At 44.4% G+C, this 22,538-nt stretch overlaps 1 protein-coding gene across 9 annotated transcripts in view; it reads right to left on the reverse strand.

Moving 5' to 3' along the window:
• The window catches only part of WDR27 (WD repeat domain 27), a 214,781-nt gene that overhangs the window by 15,618 nt on the left and 176,625 nt on the right, over window positions 1-22,538 (reverse strand). For 2 of the 9 annotated variants that reach the window (XM_077900334.1, XM_077900288.1), the window contains exon 26: window positions 5,795-7,021. The exons of 2 other annotated variants lie outside the window; for them this stretch is intronic. In XM_077900334.1, coding sequence (XP_077756460.1) covers window positions 6,980-7,021 — 42 coding nt within the window. In that variant the 3' untranslated portion in view covers window positions 5,795-6,979. Of the gene's footprint in view, window positions 1-5,794; window positions 7,022-8,472; window positions 8,563-15,670; window positions 17,786-22,538 lie in introns of those variants that run through there. 5 more of the 9 variants (XM_077900248.1, XR_013381271.1, XR_013381260.1 and 2 more) reach the window with 5 other exon arrangements.

Raw genomic sequence — 22,538 nt, forward strand, 5'->3', positions numbered from 1 at the left:
TTAGTAGTGCAATTGCTGGGTCATAGAGTAGCTCTATTTTTAACTTTTTGAGGAAATGCCATACTATTTTCCAGAGGGGCTGCACTAGTTTGCATTCCCACCAATAGTGTAAGAGGGTTCCCCTTTCTCCACAACCTTGCCAACACCTGTTGTTTCCGTCTTGTTAATTTTAGCCATTCTCACTGGTGTGAGCTGGTGTCTCATTGTGGCTTTGATTTGTATTTCCCTGATGCCGAGTGATGTCTGTTGGCATCTATATGTCTTCTTTGCAGAAATGTCTGTTCATGGTGAGACTTGCTGCTATAGTAATACTTCATTTGAAGAATTAAGAGCATACGTCATAAGCCTGATTTTATAAAACTCGAGGTGTTTGCACATGTAACACATAATAGACTGCTTTTTAGTAGCACACACCTTATGTTCACATAATAGACAAATCCTGAAAAATGATTAATAAGCAGAGGTGAAAACCATTTGGTTTCCATTTCCAGCAGGAACTGAAGAATACAGGAAGAACAAGACAGACATTCTGGGCTGTAGATCCGCTCGTCCTCCCTGCATGTCAAATATGGATTCCAGCTTCGAATGTGGATTCCAACAGTTGCCAAACTTCTGAATGTTTGCTAGCAGTCCTCAACTCTCACACAGCCTCCACGTGTCCTTATTTCCTCTTCTTGGTGTTTTCACAGGCAGGGAGATCTCTTCTTTATTCACGGAAGGCCACCTTCCCAGTGTACAATGGGTGAGGCAGATCATGCAGTTCTGCCTACAAAATTTTTTTATCTTAACAGGTCTGAACATAGCCACTTTTTTCCAAACTCAAGATTCTCTAGAACCTTCATACTTTCCCCATTCCCCATCCAAAATTTATGTGGCTCATCAGTAGTAAAGACAGCAGAGCACAGCACTCAGCACAACTTGGGGCAGGCCTTTCGCCAGCTGTGTCATCTTACTGACACTATCATGACCTCACATGCCTCATATCCATCTTAAAATGAGGATTATAACAGCATCCACCTCAGGCAACCTATCTGACAGCTACGTTAGTTAATAGCCTTAAAACTCCACCAGCATATAGTAAATACTATTTTTATGATGTAAAAATCACCCTACCCCATGACAACCAGGAATACCTCCCCTCCACTCTGAGTAGAATGTGAGAAGATGCCATTTCTAGCACAAGGCCTTGTAGGTGCACTCCATACACAGCCTCAAGGAAAAAAGAAAACATTCATAGAGAGAAGCAGCACCAGGTTGAAAACTCAAGGTGAAGTCACCAAACCTGGTTGTGTTGGAGGTCAAGCCAAGGCCAACCCACCCTTCTGAGCCTCCTGGTGGGAGGCTGGAAAACCTGCTCACAGAGGGTCAGAGCCCTGTCCCAGTCTCATCCCTACCACTAGAGGCAATAGGGAAATTACAGGAAATCTTGGAATTTCTACAGCTCCTGTGACTGGAGATGGCCATCTTCATGGACACTTCATCTAGCACAACAAGTGTGAAGGAGATAAAACCCAGCTGTGCCATTGGAATGAAGAGAGAAATTCATGTCTTCGTTAATTGTGATGGACTTGGATTCCTGCCAGATGAGAACATGTGTTTGTGCATGGACAAGTCAGCTGCCAGACTCTCTGCTCCAAAGGTCACCAGGATTTGCCCTTTTGCGTGCTTGGAGAGCTCACTGTAGTGGATGGGGGGAAAGGTCTGGAATTTCTGCACAAAGAAATTACTGCTTGGCCCCTCATTCATCAAAAGAGGAAATTTAGAAACGAGGAGACTCTGAATTTCTTCCTAAAACAGAATTTTAACATGCTATTCAATGCTACTCTTCTTAGCCACCTACTTCAAATATGATTGTGGGCAGCAGGAACATTAAGATATCTCACTGGTCTGTGGCCATGTATATTGGCTTTCCTTGCGTGCACGGCATAACGTGTTGGTTTTGATCTTGCCTAACTGAGGATTAAACCTCCTTGTCCTAGGACATTTGAGTTCTGTGTTGGGCTCCCTGCCCAGCTGGAGTCTGCTTCTTCCTCTCCTTCTCACTCATGCTGTCTCTCACTATCTCCATCCCTATTTCTGTCTCTTGCTCTCAAATAAGTAAGTAAAATCTTAAAAGAAAAAAAAATTACAGGGCAGCCCCGGTGGTGCAGTGGTTTAGCACCGCCTGCAGCCCAGGGCGTGATCCTGGAGACCCTGGATTGAGTCCCACGTCAGGCTCTCTGCATGGAGCCTGCTTCTCCCTCTGCCTGTCTCTCTCTCTCTCTCTCTCTCTCTCTCTCTCTCTCTCTCTCCCTGCATCTCTATGAATAAATAAATAAAATCTTTAAAAAAATTACAGCTAGTATATCAGTTACATATTAAGGGCAACAGTTACAATAAAATAGAAGTATAACCTCTAGCTTTCAGCCAACACTGGGAAAAATATTAAAAATCAACCTTGCAGAGATAGAAAAGGAAACAAAAGAATCAAAGGACCAGGATGAAAAACAGCAAAAATTCATTTGTAAAAGTCAGTGTGAATATTTCAGTAGTCCAGAAAATGGTGAATGTGTGAGACCATCCAGCTGAAAGACAGCCAACTAGAACCTGAATTAAGAAAGTTAGTAGACGGGAAGAGCCCACCACATGTCAGCGCCCAGCAGCACAGGCAGGGCTGGTTTCACTCCGCTGCTGTGAGACAGAGGAATTACCATAGCTCCAAACCTAAGCAGGAAAGAAAATGAATGCATGGTAATAGTACACAGAAGAATCCCCAGAAAGACCAGCAAGCACAGACTTGATGGCAGACAGTGTCCAGACGTCCAAAGCCACAGCTCGAAGCACGAGAAGGAGAACAAGGAGAGCAGATATGCAGGTGCACATTCTGCTTCACGTCGACAATAAATGTACAGAAATAATAGTGATGTCACGGGTTTGAAAACATCCACAAGTTTGATCCAACAGCGATGACGCAGCAGATGGTAAGTGGAAACATAATTATATATGATTTCCGGACACACATGGGAATTTTGTAAAAACTAAGCCAGAAGTAGGCCACTATCCTAGGCCTAGGTCATATGAATAATCATCTTTGGAAATAACTGATTAGAAGTCATATGTTTTAGGTGGAAGAAAAGCAAGTCACTGAGAAGAAAGGAAACTATAATGGAAATTCTAAGTAGTTAAAATTCAATTTAAACTAAAGTGCTTCGTGTCAAAACCCATCAGCTAAAACTAAGCTGGTACTTTGAGAGAAATTTGCATCTTTAAATGCAAACACAAAGAAAAAAGAAGTATGAAAATAAATCAGTGAAATATTCAACTCAATAAGCTGGAGAAGTGTGAATGAATGATACTAAATAAACACAGAAGAAGGAAACAAGACAAGAATGAGCAGTAGGAGTGGGAGAAACTCCAGTGAGGACTAGCATTGAATGAACAGAGGATCGCTAATCTTTCTTGTTTATTATTATATGGGGGAAAGGAGCAACAAGGTGCAGTTTTTCTTTTTCATTTTTTTTAAAGATTTTATGTATTTATTTATTTATTTATTTATTTGAGAGAGTCAGAGACATCACCCAAGCCGGGGGGCGGCAGGCAGAGGCAGAAGGGGAAGCAGACTCCTCATCGAACAGGGAGCCCAACTCGGGGCTTGATCCCAGGACCCTGGATCATGATCTGAGCTGAAGGCAGACGCTTCACTGATGGGAGTGACTCAGGTGCCCCTTTTTCATTTTTTTTAAAGATTTTATTTATTCATGAGAGACACACAGAGAGAGGCAGAGACACAGGCAGAGGGAGAAGCAGGCTCCATGCAGGGAGCCCTTCGTGGACTCAATCCCGGGTCTCCAGAATCCCGCCCTGGGCCGAAGACAGGTGCTCAACCACTGAGTCACCCAGGGATTCCCCCCCTTTTTCATTTTTAATCATCTAATTCAAACACACAAAAAAATGACTTTCTCAATTTCATTGTCACTGTGCATTTTTTTAAGTAAAGTGAAAGTTTATTTTTTATTTTTTTAATAATAAATTTATTTTTTATTGGTGTTCAATTTGCCAACATACAGAATAACACCCAGTGCTCATCCCATGAAGTGCCCCCCTCAGTGCCCGCCACCCAGTCACCCCCACCCCCTGCCCACCTCCCCTTCCACTACCCTTAGTTTGTTTCCCAGAGTTAGGAGTCTTCCATGTTCTGTCTCCCTTTCTGATATTTCCCACTCATTTTTTCTCCTTTCCCCTTTATTCCCTTTCACTATTATTTATATTCCCCAAATGAATGAGACCATATAATGTTTGTCCTTCTCCGATTGACTAATACCCACCATTTGCTTCGACGTGGATGGAACTGGAGGATATTATGCTGAGTGAAATAAGTCAATCGGAGAAGGACAATCACTGCATTTCTAATCATGCTGGAGATTAGTCTATGCAGCAAGACTCTGAACAAACAGGGGACCACCGTATCTTACCTGGAATATGAAAAAGAAAACTAAGCTGTTTCTTTCTTTTTTAAGATTTTATTTATTTATTCATGAGAGACACAGAGAGAGAGAGGCAGAGACACAGGCAGAGGGAGAAGCAGGTTCCATGCAGGGAGCCCGATGTGGGGACTCGATCCCAGGACCCCAGGATCATGCCCTGAGCCGAAGGTAGATGCTCAACCACTGAGCCACCCAGGCATCCCCTAAGCTGTTTCTGAGTCGTGGTTCCACTTGCTTCCACGTGGTAACTTGGGCAAGATACGTCACCTTCAGGGATCTCATGACAAGTGGTGAGAATATGCCTCTCCTGTTATGTGTGCGAGGTGCCCTTAATGAGTTCTCAGTAAGTGTCGGTGGAAACAAAATGAAGAATAGCAGGGTTAGTCATAGGGATTAAAATTCCATCTTGGAGAATTAGCCAAGCTGGTGATACGCACATGAATCACCAAAAATGTGCTTCCCTGGATCCTTGTATCTGTTGCAACACAGGCTTCCATCTGCTCCTCTCTGAGCAGAAAGGTGTGCCGGGCAGAGCAGAGGCCTCCCCTCCACGCTCCAGGCAGAGCAGGTGTGCCCAGTACCAGCCTGGGACACCTCAGCTAGAGAACTACTGTCAGCTTCTGATGGCCTGTTGGCCAGAGACCACTCTTCCACTGGGGTATCTTGTTAGGCAGGAATCTGAAGCTTGGGTAACCAATACACACTGGAAAACGCACAGCAGCACTTATTAAGATGTTCCAGGAACACGGTGACCCCCGGGGACACCATCTGTGCCTGTGGATACTTACTTCGCACGACATAATGTGGAAGCAGAAATTGTACAAATATTATACAAAAAACACAATCTAAAAATCATGCCTGGGGATCCCTGGGTGGCGCAGCGGTTTAGCGCCTGCCTTTGGTCCAGGGCACAATCCTGGAGACCCGGGATCGAGTCCCACGTCGGGCTTCCTGCATGGGGCCTGCTTCTCTCTCTGCCTCTCTCTCTCTCTCTGTGTGACTATCATAAATAAATAAAAAAATAAAAAAATAAAAAAATAAAAATCATGCCTGTAGGTAAAATTATGAAACGTAGCAGGGTATATAAAAGGCAAATCCTGTAAGTTATAAGTTCACAAAGAGCCTGGAAGTTCACGATAAGTATATGTAGATGTGCTAGGAGGACGGCTTTCTGGGCTACACTGCTGACTTAGGACCTAAATTTTCTTACTTCAAAAAGTATTCGCAGCTACTTAAAATAGATTTTAAAAAATAATTAAAATGGATAACAATCAGTTCACACATAAACTACTGAGGAAATTAATTAAGCAGAGTCATTAAAACAGCCGATATGATTTTGGAATGCAAGTTTTAAAGAAGAAAGTCAGAATATAGACAATGACAGGTTCATCGGGCAACCACACCCATAAGCTCGTGGACTGGGCGACCCAAATGAAGAAGACGCCACTTTTCCCCAACTTGACCTCTAAGCTCAATACAATTCCCAAATGTTCAGCATTTTTTCTCCTGTTTTCGTATAGACAGACAAGTTTCTTCTCAATTTTATAAGGGAAGGCCATAGGGTGGCTGAAACACTGTTGAAAACGAGAGATCACGCAGGAAGAATGACCCTTCTGCGCATGCAGAAGAGCTCGCGCGCAGTCCAGTGGGGGGAGGACGGTCCCCTCAGCAAAGGGGGAAGAACAGCGTTGGCTCACATGTCGCTGGCGGGAACATAAGCATCGCCAGGCAGCAATCTGAGGGCAGCTCCTTGCACGTGCACACACGCCACCACTCTCGCGCCCAGCTGCTGCCACGGGGGTGCCTTTCCCCAAGAAATGGAAATTAACATGCGCACTGGAGCCCCCGGGCAAGTGCCCAGCGCCACTGCACCTGTAGCACCGCATAGCATAGCGTGGCTGCACAGCTGGCGCCCGCCCCACGTCCTCCAACAGGTGACAGAAACACTGAGTCTTCAGAGGATGGTGTTGCATGAAAAAGCCAATTGCAAAAGGTTACAGTGTGACGATAGAACATTCTTGACTTCTTGACAGCGTGGCAGAAATAAGAACAGAGCACTGGCTGCCAGGAGTTGGGAAGGCCTGGGGTGATGGGTGTGGTTACAGAAGGGACTCACGAGGAATCCTTGTGACGGAATGTTCTGGATCTTGCCTGAGCTGGTGGACACACATGTGACAACACTACAGAGACCTCAGTGGTACCCAAACACACACACACACACACACACACACACACACATGCAGGTCACATGGGAAATGTGCACATGGTGGGCAGACAGTAACAGCGGCCACGACCCGCCTCCGCCAGAGTAGGCGGCCTGTCCTACCGCGCAGGATGCACAGCAAGTACGTCGGGATATTTCTGAGCTGAAATGGACGTTGTGCTCACAGCTCGCCTCTTTTCTTTACGAAAGGCGACCACGCCGCTGGGATCCAGAGTTGCTGAAGCTCCAACACGCAGGGCCTCGTGGCGAGTGCAGTGCGCCCCGCCTCCGTGCAGCCACTGAGCCGTGTTTGTCATGACAAGGCTCCCCGCCAGCCTGTCCCTTCACGGTGACCCTGGGGCCAGAGAAGGGAGCTTGTGAGCGTGATCAGCACAGCCTGCGGGGGGCGTGGGAGGGCCGCTCCAGAGCCCTGGTGGGCCTGGGAGCCCATGCCCAGGAGCCCATGCCCAGGGCGGCTTCTGCATGGCAGACTCAGCTGCACGTGGTTCCGGTTGCTTCCTGAGCGGCTGACTCAACCCGCGCCCCAGGGTGGCCCATGCTGAATGGGGTGGATATGCCACAAATGTCTTGGAATGTCATCCAGAAAGAAATCCAAGGCCCCAGTCCCACAGCCCGGCACCGCGGGCCGGGGAAACATCCATCAGAAGACGCATCGGAAAAAGCCTTGAGCAGGGGCCTCCGTGGCCCGGACAGCCGAGGAGGACACTGCCAGCAGTCGGGCTCCCCGCGTCCCCAGCAGGGCCGGAGCCAGGCTCACAGGGCTCAGAGGTCATGGCCCCGATCGCAGGCTGGCCAGGCAGCTGACTGACCACAGAGGCTCCCGCCCCAACACCCGTGCTGGCCCCGTTCAAGCCTCAGGCCCTGGCCCCTGAGAGCAGCCTGGCCGGGGCGGCAGCCTGGCCCTGGGGACACCCTGGCTCCTCTCTGCTCCGGCCTGGGCTGGGAGCACATGCTCCGCAGCTGGCAGCTGCCCACACTGGCTCCCTGCTCAGCAGGACTGAGGCTGTCATAGGGGAGGAGGCTGGAGTCCTCCGTGCAAAACTTCACAAAAGCCAAGAAAAAGCAGTATCGCATCCATGGGGGAAGTGCCGCGATCTCATTGCCAGACTATAACCTGGCAGTTGGTTTCCTATAATCCCCACATGGCCTGTGTGGCTACACGACTCTGGGAAAATCGTGGAGTGGTGCTTTAGGTGCTCAGCACAGTGGCCCTGAGAGTGAGCATGCTGTTGCCACTGCATAGCGCTCCCTCCCACCTCAGGGCCCCAGGACGCCACCCCATCTGACCTGGGTCACACCAGCTGCACTCTGAGCACGTGTCCCTCTGTGCAGAGTACACACTGGCCTATGGCCACGAGGGCCCCGTGCAAACAGCATCTGGGGACAGACAAGCAGGGCCTCCAGGGGCGAGCCTCTGAGCTGGCAGGTGGGGGAACAAACCCCACCAGAGCCCGGGAGGCCATCCCACCCTCACCTGCACTTGTCTACGGCTCTCACAGAAGCCTCTCTCCTCCAAGGGAAAGTGTGCTGTACGCAGCTGTCCCTGAAGCTAGGGAAAGGCTGCAGGACGGGGCGGGAAGCTGCTCCATCTGTGCAGACAGTGGATACCAGTGGGCCTCCCCGGCCTCGTCCGCTGTGGCCTCCCTTGTCTGTGCGGTGGAAAGGGCCCCCAGCTGCTCCATCCAGGCAGCCACACACAGCACCGCCCCGGGTCTGTGGCTCAGAGCGGGACGCTTACAGAGACTCTGCTTCACATGTTCTGGGGACCAGAAATCTGTCCCTTACCCTGTGCCACGGAGCTTGGGCATCTGGGCTTCCACGTGTCCTAGAATTTCTGCCAGCAGGGCTCCGGGCTGGAATCTGCCAACGGAAGCACTGGGGTGGGAGACAGAAGCTCTGGTTGCTCCTGCAATTCAGCAAGCAACGGCATGATCACACCCACTCCGCGTGCGGGAGGGAGCTGAAATCCCCCCATGATTCACCAAGATGCCTGCATCTTGCTGCCAGTCAGCAGTCATGCCCACCGCATCCACCTGCAGACAGAGGCAGAGGGGCCCAGCTGGGCTCAAGCTCATCGTGGACCAGCAGGTCCCCGCAGCGTCCCCAGGGCAGCAGAGCCAGCCAGGCGAACCACACACTGGTACAAATAAACGGTGTCATTCAAAGCCTCAGATTTCCGGGGTGGTTCCTTATGGTTGCTTTTCCCTAGCAATAGCTGACCGACACCTACTCCCAACATGTAACAGAGCAATTGTGCCGGGTATGGTGCCAAAATAAACAATATTCCTTATGCCACAGATCCAACCATCAGCATAATACAGGAAGAAGGAAGTTACTGCTGAAGGATATTTATAAAAACCAAAGTGGCCAACCCAAGAAAATGCAGTGAGTTCTATGACAAGCAGTAGCCAAAATACAGGAGGACGGATGAAGAAAGACTCTCCTCAGGAGCTGTAACATACATTTGGACATTCTACTTAGGTGAATCTCAACTAACAGGGTCTCAGCTGGGCCTTTATCTTACCAGGTCCTGTTGAGAAGCACGGGTAAAATGAAATTAGGATTTTTGAAGTTGTCTAATCAGTGACCACCAGGAGCCTAAACACGGCCCTGCCTCGTAGGCACAAGCTGGAGAATCACAACTGCTGGCCACTCCCACGAGCTGGCTAAGGAGGGCAGTCAGTGGAGCAGCACCTTCCATGTACTTGGATTTAGGGTCCAGTTATTCCAGAAGGTTCTCTGTAAATTAGGCAGAGCTAAACAGCCTGACACGTGCCCACGTCTAAATCCACGCACAGGACCAGACCATCCCAACATGACCACCAGCCAGCCGGATAGTCGACCACACCAGGAGCTCAGGGGTAGGGGACGGATGGGTGAGCGAGGGGTCCCAGGGAGGAGAAATGATGGTATGAGCATGCGGCACGTACAGAGGAGAAGGTAACATGGATGTGGCTGGGCTCTCCCTCACTGCAGACAGGATCTAGGCCTCTTAGGACCCTCGCTGTATGAATACAGGAGACGACAGGACAAGACCTCAGACTCATTTGTCACTGAGACTGAAGTTCAACAGCGCCCTACAACATGGCCTGTCCACCCTGCACTCGGTTCCCTACAGCTGGAAGGACAAACTACCCCAAGTTTCATGGCTCAATCCAACACCAATTTAGCACCTACGGCTCTGTGGGTCATCCCCAAATGGGTCCCACTGGGCTAGGATCAAGGTGTTAGCAGGGCCGTGTTCCCACTTCTAGGCTGATGCAGCCCCTGGCCCACAGCCCCTTCTCTGTCTGCGAAGCCAATCACATCACACCTTCCTCTGACTCTTCGGCCCACCTCTCAAGGACCTGTGATTAGACTGGGCCCGCCTGCATAGCAGGACTGTCTCCCTTGCAAGGTCAGGTGATTGGCAGCCCTAATTCCATCTGCCTCAACTGCCCATCACCATAGAAAGTCACATATTCATGGGTTCTGAGGATCTGGGTGTGGACATCATTGGGGCCACTGTTTTGCCCATTCTCGGGGGGCAGCTAAGAACTGAGTGGGTAGGGAGGCTAAGCTGGAAATAGAGCTGTATCTTTTATAGGCTCCGAACATTTTGTCAGGACTCCCTGAAACACCGGTGGTAAATCCCATGAAATGTCCACCTAGTCAAAATGAAGATCAGGTGATCATCACACGTCACAGGCAAACACCTGACAGGTCTGTCCCCCGTGTCCTTGAAAAAGATGCCCTTTGGCCGTGCTGTGAACACAGCAAATGGAATGTAGGAGATGGGCCGGAAATACCGGGATGTCTGGTTAGTGAGCTTCTCAAGCCTCCAGAAGCCTATGAGTGCAGAGGTTAATTCACAGGATGGGCTCAGACCCAGGGGGTGAGGAAGACTCAGAGGCTGTTTAGCAGGTGCCACGGGGTAACTGCGTGGACAAGACCCATTAGGTCAGGGTGCAGAGCTGCAGACACCAGGATGAACCTCGCTGTGGACTGCATACACACTTCTGGGAAGAGCAGGACTCTGTTCCCCGACCTTACAGCCTGCCATCTACCCGTTTGCTAATGCTCCTGTGCATGAGAGGAAGATGAGAGAGTTTAACTTGGGAAAAAAGAGTGTCAGCTCAAAAAAAAAAAAAAAAAAATGTCAGCTCAACCCCATGAGCTGCATGTTTCAGTGCATGTGGCGTGGTCACATTTTCAATGTGTGCTGTCATTTCCTAGGCCTTCCCAGTGTTCCCACAGCCACATGAAATGGAAGAACCAATTCCTGATCAAACTCTGGTCATTAACACACTCTTTAGCTGTCAGTTTAAACCTTGTCAATCAGGCTCTGCGCTTGCTCAAGATTTTGGCCAATAAACCCTAAAATTGAAAGCCAAATGTCTATTTTTATTCCGTCCCTATTTTCTTTTTTTTTCTTTTTTTTTCTTTTTTTAATTGGAGTTCAATTTGCCAACATATAGCACAACACCCAGTGCTCATCCCACCAAGCGCTCCCTCAGTGCCCATCACCCCAGTCACCCCAACTCCCTGCTCACCTCCCTCTACCACCCCTTGTTCATTTCCCAGAGTTAGGTGTCTCTCATGTTTTGTCACCCTCAGTGATATTTTCACTCATTTTCTCTCCTTCCCCCCATTCCCTTTCACTAATTTCTATATTTCCCAAATGAATGAGACCATATAATGTTTGTCCTTTTCCAACTGATTTATTTCACTCAACATAATACCCTCCAGGTCCCTCCACATCGAAGCAAATAGTGGGTATTCGTTTCTGATGGCTGAGTAATATTCCATTGTATACATAGACCACATCTTCTTTATCCATTCATCTTTTGATGTACACTGAGGCTCCTTCCACAGTTTGGCTATCGTGGCCATTGCTGCTAGAAACATCGGGGTGCAGGTGTCCCAGCGTTTCACTGCATCTGTATCTTTGGGGTAAATCCCCAGCAGTGCAATTGCTGGGTCGTAGGGCAGGTCTATTTTTAACTGTTTGAGGAACCTCCACACAGTTTTCCAGAGTAGCTGCACCAGTTCACATTCCCACCGACAATGCAAGAGGGTTCCCCTTTCTCCACATCCTCTCTAACATTTGTTGTTTCCTGTCTTGTTTATTTTCCCCATTCTCACTGGTGTGAGGTGGTATCTCATTGTGGTTTTGATTTGTATTTCCCTGATGGTCAGTGATGGGGAGCATTTTCTCATGTGCTTGTTGGCCACCATCCCTATTTTCATTCAGCACAACACTGAGTTCGTATGCACTCAGATAAATATTTGTTTATAAGGGGGACAGAATTCTGGTCAAAAAGGTAGTAATAGGCCAAAATCATGCTAAAAACAGAGCTTTTAGGGGAAGTGTACTGACTGTAAAATTTACTTTGAAATGCATCCAGAATCGGATGGATTACTGAGTGGACAGTCGTGTGATAAAGCAAGAGTGGTAAGATGTCAGTGGTAGAAATCTAAATAATAGGAGCTAATCTGTTCACTGCAAAACTCTTCCAACTTTGTAGTATACAGAATATTTCAGAGTAATGTTGGGAAGCACAGTAGACCTCTCTCTTAGATGAGGACCTCTCATGTCACACGTGCTACATTATTTCAAGGCTTTTATGAAAATCAGTCATTTTAGGCAGTTGAGTTTTTTCTACAAAAGAAGTGAAACCTTATCTTATTCTTTTTGAGTAACCTGCCAAAGATCCTTACATGAGATCCATCAAGGAAGACAGTACTACTCGGCTCTCCTCCTGCCTGTGAGTCACTAAGGGGCACGTGGCCTTCTGTGCGACCACGCCCAGCTACAGCTGAGCAAATTCCCCTTTGGCGGCGAGCAGATTGCATCGAGATGTACCAGCCTCAATCCTGCTGGGTAAGTTACTGTAGAGAATCCCTAAGGTCCTGGCAAGCTCCGGTTGGCTAAAAAATCACCTGTTCGTCAGGGCCAACTTCAGTCGTGCAGAGGAACGGGGAAGAAAAGCTGCCATTGGGGGTATCTCCCTGCTTTGCCTGCTGCCCATACTAAGCCCTCAGTCTCAACCCCTTGCAGCCAGGACACTAAAAGTTCCTGTGCATCAAGCTCCTCCCACAGGTGGGCAGGCACACCAATGCCTACATGGCACAGAGGCACCTGTTACTCCTTTCGGTTCGCAAGGAAACAAGACTCAGACGGTTTGAGGAATGTGTCATGGGTTGACCAGCTACCAGCAGAGCTGGGACTCAGACATGAGGGCACTGAGGCACACGCCTAAGCTAGGTGCAGCCCCAGACAGCAGCAATCACCACCACTTGTGGGTTTGTTAGAAATGCAGAGTTTCTGAACCACCCAGACCTACCCAATGGGAGTCCGTGTCTTCAAAGGAACCCTGGAGCTTCAGAGCCACACTGACAGTTGAGAAGAATCCAGTTCCCTTCACTGCTATACCAGTGGTTCTCAGATTTTCTTGTAATCAGAATCATCTAGAAGGACAGTTAAAATACAGATTGCTGGACCTTACCACCCCAGATTTATTATCCAGTAGGACCGGGTTGAGGACCAAAGAATCTGCATTCCTAACAAGTCCCCAAGGGATGCTGATGCTGCTGGTCCAAGGACCACACGTTGAGATACACTCCACTTTTCTAGACTGCTTCCAGACCCTCCCTCAGGTGCTGTATTTATCAGAATATCCATGCTAGCTAACATCTTCCAAGCTGGTAAACTCACAAACTCCAGGAATTGACTCCACAGTGCACATTTAAATTTTTACAACATTTTCCCGTTTCCAGTGGAATTGGGATTTCTCTGCAAATGTGCAGTATTTCATCTGAGCTACAAACTGAAATGCCATAACTGTACAAGCTACACTTGGAGGGCTTCCCAGCACTAATTTCTCCATTTTAATCATGTCTTCCCTTTGATGGCTGGAAATTAGCACACATCATGATCATTTGAAATTTCCAGGGAGACAAAAATCAGGATACATGTAATAATCATATGCCATTAAAATGCTCTGTCTTACATAACAAATATTGAGCAGCTGTGAATTCTAATCCATTTGCTAACAGAACTTTAAGTGATCCAAAAAGAGAAAAATCAAGGTTCTTGTTAGTGCCAATCCTGATAACCTTCTCAAGTGTCTGGGTTTATAATCTGTAAATCCTGCCTCCTGAGAACACTATCTTGAAGTCCAAAGAAATCAAAACAGTGTGCCAAATTGAAGAACAAGTCTGGCTGAATAAAAAGGAGAGACCGATTCCCAAGAATTTAGGAAAATCGTAGAATACAACAAATTCACAGAAGCATAGTAATGGGGTAAAAATACAGCTATTACAGATAAAAATAGGTAAAAATATAGTTGTTACAAATCAGCTGTATAGCTACAATTATCATCTCCAAAAAGTGTGTGTCTTCTATACTAAATCTTGTTCTAAAATCGTGTATTAATAGATTCCCTGGGATGAAGATGAATACCATGAATCAGGTGTGGTCCCTTACAAAACAAGCCAGGACCATGCAACACCACGTGCAACCAGGTCACTGGACCATTTCCACATTTGTTCATCCATTCTGATTAGGAATCCACTCATTAGCTTGGTACACTGAAAATGTGTATCTTTATTACTTACTAAGTCACAGAGGTGGGGACACCTGGGCAGCTCAGTGGTTGAGCGTCTGCCTTTGCCTTAGGTCATGATCTTGGGGTCGTGGAATCAAGTCGAACATTGGGCTCCCTGCAGGGAACCTGCTTCTTCTTCTGCCTATGTTTCTGCCCTTCTCTCTATGTCTCTCCTGAATAAATAAAATCTTAAAAAAAATAAGTCACCAAGGCTGTAAAAATATCTTACTATATTAATATTATCATATTAACTGCATTAATGAATCTTCATATGATCAGAACAGAATTCAAAGGACACTGTTGCTGTCCTAATGATATACCATAGCAGCTGAATGAACACCACTTTAAATAATTTAGGGTTTATAAACAATGAAAATATTTTGAGTTCTGAAAAACACTACGTTTTCTGCTTCAGATTTGGTTTTCCAAATTGTATTTTGGGTCTCAGATTCAGTTAAGATTAAAACAAGTCCCAAAGCAGCATTTTTTCCTCCTTTCCTGTTCTTTTGTGACCAGAGTTATTGCAAGGAGATCGAAGGGGAGGAGAAAGGAAGAGGCCGGAGGTATGTAGGGACCTCCCACGTCATCTCCATCCACCGCTGCCTAGAGCTCTCCCCTTCCAATCAGAGAAGGGATGGCGTGGGATGAACAACCATAGTGTGAGTGACCCCTGGAAGCACCAATGTTCTTCACCAAAGGAGGGAACTGTGGAGGGCAAACCCCACCCACCTTCCCCATGACTCTCCCCCATGAATCAGCACACCTGGACTCACTGCCTGCTTCAGTATGGCCAGTTAGCTCAGAATGGTTTCTACATTTCCAAGTGGTTGAAACGATGTTCAGGAATATTTTGTGACACATGATTATGACCTGAAGTTCAGGTCTCAATGTCCATGAGTAAAGGCGCACAGGCGCCATCATAGCCATGTGTTTACTTGTGGTCACTGGTTGCTGGCTGGTTGTGGGGGTCCTGGCTATGACAGGGACCAGATGTGGCCTCTGGGCTTCATGCTTGTGCTCAGTGTAGCACAGGCCATGACAACACAGTCACAAAATGGCAGCATCGCAAGTGCCCCATTCACAGCACTGCTGTACTAAAGCACATGTCACATCAAAACAGGAGAAAAGCAGACTCTGTCTACAGCGCTTGACAGTGCGGTGGTGTGCAGCTTGTGTTGCTGCAGTTGTAGCTCGGTTCACTGTGCTGAATACAGCTGAGCTTGAGGAGCTCTCATCACCACTCACAGACAACAGGGTCAGAAGACCAAGAAACTGTAAGACAAATATCTCAACAGAACATAATTTCTTTTAAAAATAAGAACCAGGCTGCAACCAAAGTGCTTTTCGTTGATATTTTATTTTATATATATTTTTTATTGGAGTTATTTATTTTATATATATATATATTTTTTTATTGGAGTTCAGTTTGCCAACATATAGCATAACACCCAGTGCTCATCCCATCAAGTGCCCCCCTCAGTGCCTGTCACCCAGTCACCCCATCCCCCAGCTTACCTCCTCTTCCACTACCCCTTGTTCATTTCCCAGAGTTAGGAGTCTCTCATAGTTTGTTACCCTCTCTGATTTTTCCCACTAATTTTCCCCTATAACCCCTTTCAGTATTTCTTATGTTCCCCATATGAGTGAAACCATATAATGATTGTCCTTCTCTGATTGGCTTACCTCACTCAGCATAACACCCTCCAGCTCCAACCACATTGAAGCAAATGGTGGGTATTTATCATTTCTAATGGCTGTAATATCCATTGTATACATAGACCACAGCTTCTTTATCCATTCGTCTTTCGATGGACACCAAGTCTCCTTCCACAGTTTGGCTATTGTGGACATTGCTGCTATAAACATTGGGGTGCAGATATCCCGGGGTTTCACTCCATCTGTATCTTTGGGGTAAATCCCCAGTAGTGCAATTGCTGGGTCACAGGATAGCTCTATTTTTAACTCTTTTAGGAGGTTAAAGGAGCTCTATTTTTAACTCTTTGAGGAGGTTGGGGAACCTCCATACTGTTTTCTAGAATGGCTGCACAGTTTGCTTTCCCACCAACAATGCAAGAGGGTTCCCCTTTCTCCACATCCTCTTCAACATTTGTTGCTTCCTGTCTTGTTAATTTTCCCCATTCTCACTGGTGTAACAAATCATTATGGTTTGATTTGTATTTCCCTAATGGCAAGTGATGCAGACCATTTTCTCATGTGCTTCTTGGCCATGTGTAGGTCTTCTTTGAAATTTCTGTTCATGTCTTTTGCCCATTTCATGAGCTGTGTTCATCAAGACAGTGTGGTGCTGGCACAAAAACAGACACATAGATCAATGGAACAGAATAGAGAACCCAGAAATGGGCCTTCAACTCTATGGTCAACTAATATTCAACAAAGCAGAAAAGACTATCCACTGGAAAAAAGACAGTTTCTTCAATAAATGATGCTTGGAAAATTGGACAGCCACATGCAGAAGAATGAAACTGGACCATTCTCTTACACCAGACACAAAGATAAACTCAAAATGGATGAAAGATCTAAATGTGAGCCAAGAATCCATCAAAATCCTAGAGGTGAACACAGGCAACACCCTTTTTGAACTTGACCACAGCAACTTCTTGCAAGATACATCTATGAAGGTAAGGGAAACAAAAGCAAAAATGAACTACCAGGACTTAATCAAGATCAAAAACTTCTGCACAACAAAAGAAACAGTTAATGAAACTAAAAGACAACCTACAGAATGGGAGAAGATATTTGCAAATAACATATCAGATAAAGGGCTAGTATCCAAGATCTATAAAGAACTTATTAAACTCAAAAGCAAAGAAACAAACAATCCAACCAAAGTAATTTTATAAGTGGTTTGTTAGCCAAATAAGGAAAGCCTGGATGGTGGCTGATTGCAGGAATCAGAGACATGGGCTCCCAGGCAGGCCTGTCTAAGACTGGTTGCTTTGCTGGCTTTTGCTGGAAGACATGATCAAGGATTGAGGGTAGTGGCAGTAACACCCACTGTTCATTAAAAACAAGGTGAGTTATCTCAAGAATGCTTCCTTGACTCTTGATGCATCAGTAATGTTATTGATAACACAGCTCACATGTTGATTTATGAAGTCAGCATTCTATGAAGTGACTAAATCAGCAGTCTGTAACCAGCCCAACCAGAACAACTATAGCCAGAAATATCTGGAAAGCTAGGAAAACATGGATTGGCATAACCTGAAGTGGAATCTTCTAAAATGTGTTATAACTGGTGGTGTTGAAGTAGAGGCAGAGGAGGAAAAGTCTCAGGTGCACAACTTACAACACTTATGAAGCTACCAGGTGTTGAAAGTTTTGGGTTATCCACTGTGCTCTCAGCAGGCATCAGCAGGTGGAAGACATCCTACTCCTTCCTGGGCTGTTGAACCAGTAGGCAAGGAAACAAGACTCAGACGGTTTGAGGAATGTGTCTCAGGTTGACTGGCTCCCAGCTCAGTCCTGTGAGGCTTTGTCTGAAATAGAAGCTGAGTGTCGGGATCCCTGGGTGGCGCAGCGGTTTAGCGCCTGCCTTTGGCCCGGGGCGTGATCCTGGAGACCCGGGATCGAATCCCACGTCGGGCTCCCGGTGCATGGAGCCTGCTTCTCCCTCTGCCTGTGTCTCTACCTCTCTCTCTCTCTCTCTCTGTGTGTGTGACTATCACAAATAAATAAAAATTTAAAAAAAAAAAAAAAAGAAGCTGAGTGTCCGCACAGCAGCCCGACAGCACAGCCACAATAAAGTTTTATTGCAATTGTTGAGGTCAAGGTGGAGACTGAAAGTTTTCTAAATGAGAACTGCCTTTCATCATTTTTATGAAACACTGAATGACTGTAGAATTAGCTTAATACTCTGTACTAATGAATCCAGCCTAAAACTACAAGGCAAAACAATACTTACATGCAAAATTTACTCTGCAGTGGAGTCACTCTGATGACAACAAATGCTCAAATCACAAGCAACTTCCACAGTTTTACACACGTCTAATGCTGTGAAAAGTCATACCTAAGTGGTAGCTCCATTCCCACACAGATCTGAAGCAGAAATATCCCCAGGCTCAGACTACAGGTCCAGTCCCAGCAGACCTCAGTGCAAGGGCAGGACAACTTTTCACATTTCAGAACTCGCTGGCTGCATTTTAGGTGCTTCTACCTAACCTTCAATCAAAAGTGATTAGTCTGCAATGTGGTGAAATCTTTATAGACATTTATCAAGTGTGGAATCTAATAGAACTCTAAATGCTTGTCCAGCAATGAGCATGCTCAGTTAAATCAAATGCTTGGGGACTGACACCACTTTTTGGTGGTAACTATGTGAAAAGACATTTTCAAAGGAGAGATACAAATAATTTCATGACAATCAGCAATAACAGATGAACATTTGCAATCAACTTTGATGACAGGGAATGCTGACTTTTAACCCCAATTAAATAAAATGTTACCCTTCCCTAGAAATATAATATCCATTCTTCTCATCCACAGAGCTGTATTACAAAAAAAAAAAGTCATACTCAACTTTTACTGTTATATTTTGAAAGCCACAATGAAAAGTTTGTAAGAGATTTATTCCCTTTCTGATTATATATATATATTCTTCAATTTTCCCTCCTGGCTTTCAAAGCCTAAAATATTTACTATCTGGCCCTTCAGCAAAAAATGCTGTCTGATCCTTGCTCTAGATATCACTTTAGTCCCCAAATTATGCTTAACTAGTTTAGATAATGCCCATAACTGTCATCATCTTACATGGTTTTAAGTTATCATTCACTGAAAAATATGAAGATTGATGAATGAATAGACAGAAAATTTCCTGTTTTGTGATCTTCCAATACAAGGATCGATGGTCATTATGAACATCCATAGTTCATTAAAAACAAGGCAAAGAAAGCACACCATAGAGACTCTTAATGACATAAAATAAACTGAGGGTCACTGGAGGGGAGTGAGTAGGGGATTGGCTAGATGGGGATGGGCATTAAAGAGGTACTTGTGATGAGCACTGGGTGTTGTATGTAAGTAATGAATCACTGAATTCTACTACTGAAACCAATATTGCATGGTATGGTAACCAATTAGAATTTAAATAAAAATTTGGGGAAAAAATCAAAACAAGGCAAATTATCTCAAGAGCATTTCCATTATTCTTGGTGAGTCAATAAATGTTACTGACAACATGGTCACTAGTTTGCTGCTCTCCTAGAGGGAAGTGGAGTCATTATAAAATGCTATCATTGCAAAGTTTCACCCAAACAGAAGTTGCCATAGTGGCTGCAAGTGGCAGTTTACATTGTTTTTCTTCAAAGGATTTTAATCAAAAAAGAACTCATACAGTATACACAAAATATTATAAATTACATCCTTCTAAATAGAAAACAGAAGAACTGACACAATCTATGTTTTAAAGTTACCTTTCAAATAGTAATAGCTTGTGGTTTGTCAAATTATAGTATCTTCTTAACAAATGTGCAAATCTTTTACTCAGAAGTCTTGAAGATTTAATTAACTATTCCTAAGTCACCCAAAAAAGTATTTTTTTTTATCTTTTCAGTAATGCAATACCTTGATTTTAGATAATAAATTGTCATTTCAATTTTAAATGCAATGGAAGTAAATTCCTAAATCAAATGTAACTGAGATAATTTTTAAAGAGCTCCTCACTCCAGAACCATCAGCCGCTCAGCTAGTGCATCACCCCTCACGCACATCAGCCAGCCATTAGGGAACTCAGCAGGCTAACTTCTTCTTAAAGCTAACCTGATAACACAAATGGAGCCATAAGAGGATCCTTTGATATCAGTTTTTCAAGACTCCAATGATAAGTTTTGAGACTACTTGAAGCAAGTCATTTCTGTTGTACTATAATGGTGTTAGCAACAAAGCATGTCATTCTATTGCTCTGTCTTTAAAAATGATGAAATCATCCAACACAATCTTCTATTCCTGGCTACTTGCTTTCCCTTGATGAAGAAAAATATCAAACATCAAGTTTTAGTGTTTAGCAGTTCACTCCTAATTTTCAACTCTAGTTTAAAAATTAAAACACACAAATCAAACTAAATACTCACAGGAAGTTTCTCTATAAACAAATTACACTATCTTCCCGAAACAAACAATTCAATGAAATCACTACATGAGAGTCCACCGGATTGTGAGTCACCTTGAGTTGCTCTATCCCATGGGGTTTATTAAAGCTTTTGCTGAAGGCATTAACTTTGTGTTCTAGTTCAACAATTGCTCAGATTATTTTAATGTAGGAAAGGCAGGAAGTCAAAAAGTTAAATATTTTAAAAGCTACTCGTAATTTGATACCTAGATGGCAAAAAAAATAAATTCTGAAATCAAGTCTACAAAATAGAAGTTTAATCAGAGACCAAAATTAACTTCAAATTATGTTATTCCATTGAGCTACTCTATTCTAGAGGAAGCTAAAATTAGTAAAGCAAGGAAATATTTAATAATAGCTAGTAAGACACCATCATGCAATCACCTGGGTTTTTAGACTATACACAAGTCAGATTTTAATTATGCTATTTGAAACTTCTTCAAAGGCTGCAAACATGAGCATTTCAACATTGGGATGCAATAAAACCACTTGTCTAACTTTAGATATTAGAGATAATAGGTCCAATAACCTTTTATTTTATAATAATAGAAAGTCGTGTTAAATGTTTCAAGAAAGAATATGAAAAGAATAGTGCCTGTCTGATGTGTCTCATGTAGTTTATTCATCTTAAAACAAAATCTATAAAAAGATGGGAAAGAGACAATGTAAAAACCAAGAAACAATGATGCCAAAATATGGATGAAATCACTACTGACTCTAAAGGAAATGGAAGTATATTAAGAAAATACACTTCCATAAAATAAAAAGAACATGAAAAATCATAAAAAGATGTTATAATTATGTATTGTTGCTTATAAGCTATCCCAAAATGTAATGGTTTAAAATAATAACCATTTTCTTATATATCATGATTTTTCCCATGCCTTCATGGGCAGGTCCAGTTGGGTAACTCTTGTGGTCCATGTTGCACTAATGACTGTACCTACTGGGCTCAGCTGGGACTGCTCAATGAGCCCCTGTATGGCCTCTCCAGCATGGGCCTCAAAATAGTAAGTCTTCTTATGGTATGTCTCAGGGTCCAAAGTGGGCAAATTAGCACACAAAGTAGAAGCTGCATGGGCTTCTGTGGCTTGTCCTTGAAAATCATGTGGTATCCTTTCTGTCAAACTTAATTGGTCGAAACAGTCATAAAAACACCCAGATTCAAGAGGAAAGGACACAGACAAAGCCTTCTGATAAAAAAAAAAAAGCATCAATGAATCTATAGCCAGATTTTAAGATTTTAGATTCAGAACCCAGTGTTTGTTCCCTGACTCAGAATTTTTCCGTTTTAATATATTTGCATATATTCAGAGACAAGAGAGACAACAACTACCAAAATGCCACTAGGCCTGAGTAGGAGAATTTAGGAATAGAATATTTTGAGCAGTAGCAGTATATAAACAGTATAAACAAGGTTCTGAAGAAATACCCCCAATAGCAAATATGCTAGATATTATAGCCAAGTCATTCATTTGTGGAACTACTTACTATATGTCAAATATCTACTATTTGCTAAGTCCTGTACTAGTAGATATAGATACAGCAACAAAGAAGTTGCACATTATCTTTGTACTCACATCTCAGAACTAAAATGGCAGGGAATGCAGGAAAAAGTAACACTTTTATAGAGTGAAGTCCCCATCAGACACTGCATTTCACAGTGGCTTCTAGCTGTTATCTCAGAGCTCCTTGACATAGAATAAATTAAAAAGTGAAGGTCAGTTGACAACCTATACACTTTGTTGAAAAATTCAAGATCTATACTTACTTCATTTCAGGATGAATAAAGAGAGAAAATAACAAAATCAACACCTTGGTGATAAAAACCTAACTAGACTTTTGTAAGAAAAAAAAAGTATAAAACCAGATGATCCTCTCAATAGATGCAGAAAAAGCATTTGACAAGGTACTACATCCATTCACGACAAAAACCCTCAACAAAGGTTTAGAGGGAACACATCTCAACATAGTGAAGGCCATATATGAAAAGCATACCACTACCATCATACTCAAGGGTGAGACACTGAGAGCTTTTCCTCTAAGATCAGAAACAAGACAAAGATGTCCATTCTCACCACTTTTATCCAACATAGTAGAAGTCCTAGCAACAGCAGTCAGATAAGAACAAGAAATAA

The sequence above is a fragment of the Canis aureus genome, chromosome 1, assembly GCF_053574225.1.
Source record: "Canis aureus isolate CA01 chromosome 1, VMU_Caureus_v.1.0, whole genome shotgun sequence".
NCBI classification, from domain to species: domain Eukaryota; kingdom Metazoa; phylum Chordata; class Mammalia; order Carnivora; family Canidae; genus Canis; species Canis aureus.